Genomic DNA, 472 nt, shown 5'->3' on the forward strand with positions numbered 1-472 from the left:
CCCCCCCCGATCACCTACTGGGGACGTAGATCTCCGCCCGCTGCTCGTCCGGGAGCTCGCTCCAGTTGCGTTTGGCCGTGGCCACGCACGGCTTCTTCACCAGGAAGGCGCGGGGCATGGCGACCCCCCGATCCCCGATCCCCCGAGGGATCCCCCCGACCACGCTCCGGCCCCGATCCCGACCAGCTCCAACAGCCCTCGGCCCAGCCGGCGCCGGATCACCGAGCCCCGGTGGGTGTCAGTGCCGGATTCCCAGATCCCAGGTCAGTTTTGGTGCTGGATCCCAGATCCCGGGTCGGTGTCAGCGCTGGATCCCAGATCCTGAGCCGGTGTCAGTGCCAGATCCCAGATCCCAGCTCAGTTTTGGTGCTGGATCCCAGATCCCAGGTCGGTGTCGGTGCCGGATCCCAGATCCCGGGTCAGTTTTGGTGCTGGATCCCAGATCCCGGGTCAGTTTTGGTGCCAGATCCCA

At 66.7% G+C, this 472-nt stretch overlaps 1 protein-coding gene across 1 annotated transcript in view; it reads right to left on the reverse strand.

Moving 5' to 3' along the window:
* OVOL1 (ovo-like zinc finger 1) overlaps window positions 1-118 on the reverse strand; it is a gene marked incomplete at its 3' end in the record, with an annotated part of 4,943 nt that extends 4,825 nt beyond the window's left edge. Inside the window, exon 1 of the mRNA XM_014961982.1 lies at window positions 19-118. Coding sequence (XP_014817468.1) covers window positions 19-118 — 100 coding nt within the window. The remainder of the gene's footprint in view (window positions 1-18) is intronic.
* Between the last annotated feature and the right edge of the window lie 354 nt (window positions 119-472).

The sequence above is a fragment of the Calidris pugnax genome, unplaced genomic scaffold (assembly GCF_001431845.1).
Source record: "Calidris pugnax isolate Ruff unplaced genomic scaffold, ASM143184v1 scaffold1097, whole genome shotgun sequence".
NCBI lineage: Eukaryota > Metazoa > Chordata > Aves > Charadriiformes > Scolopacidae > Calidris > Calidris pugnax.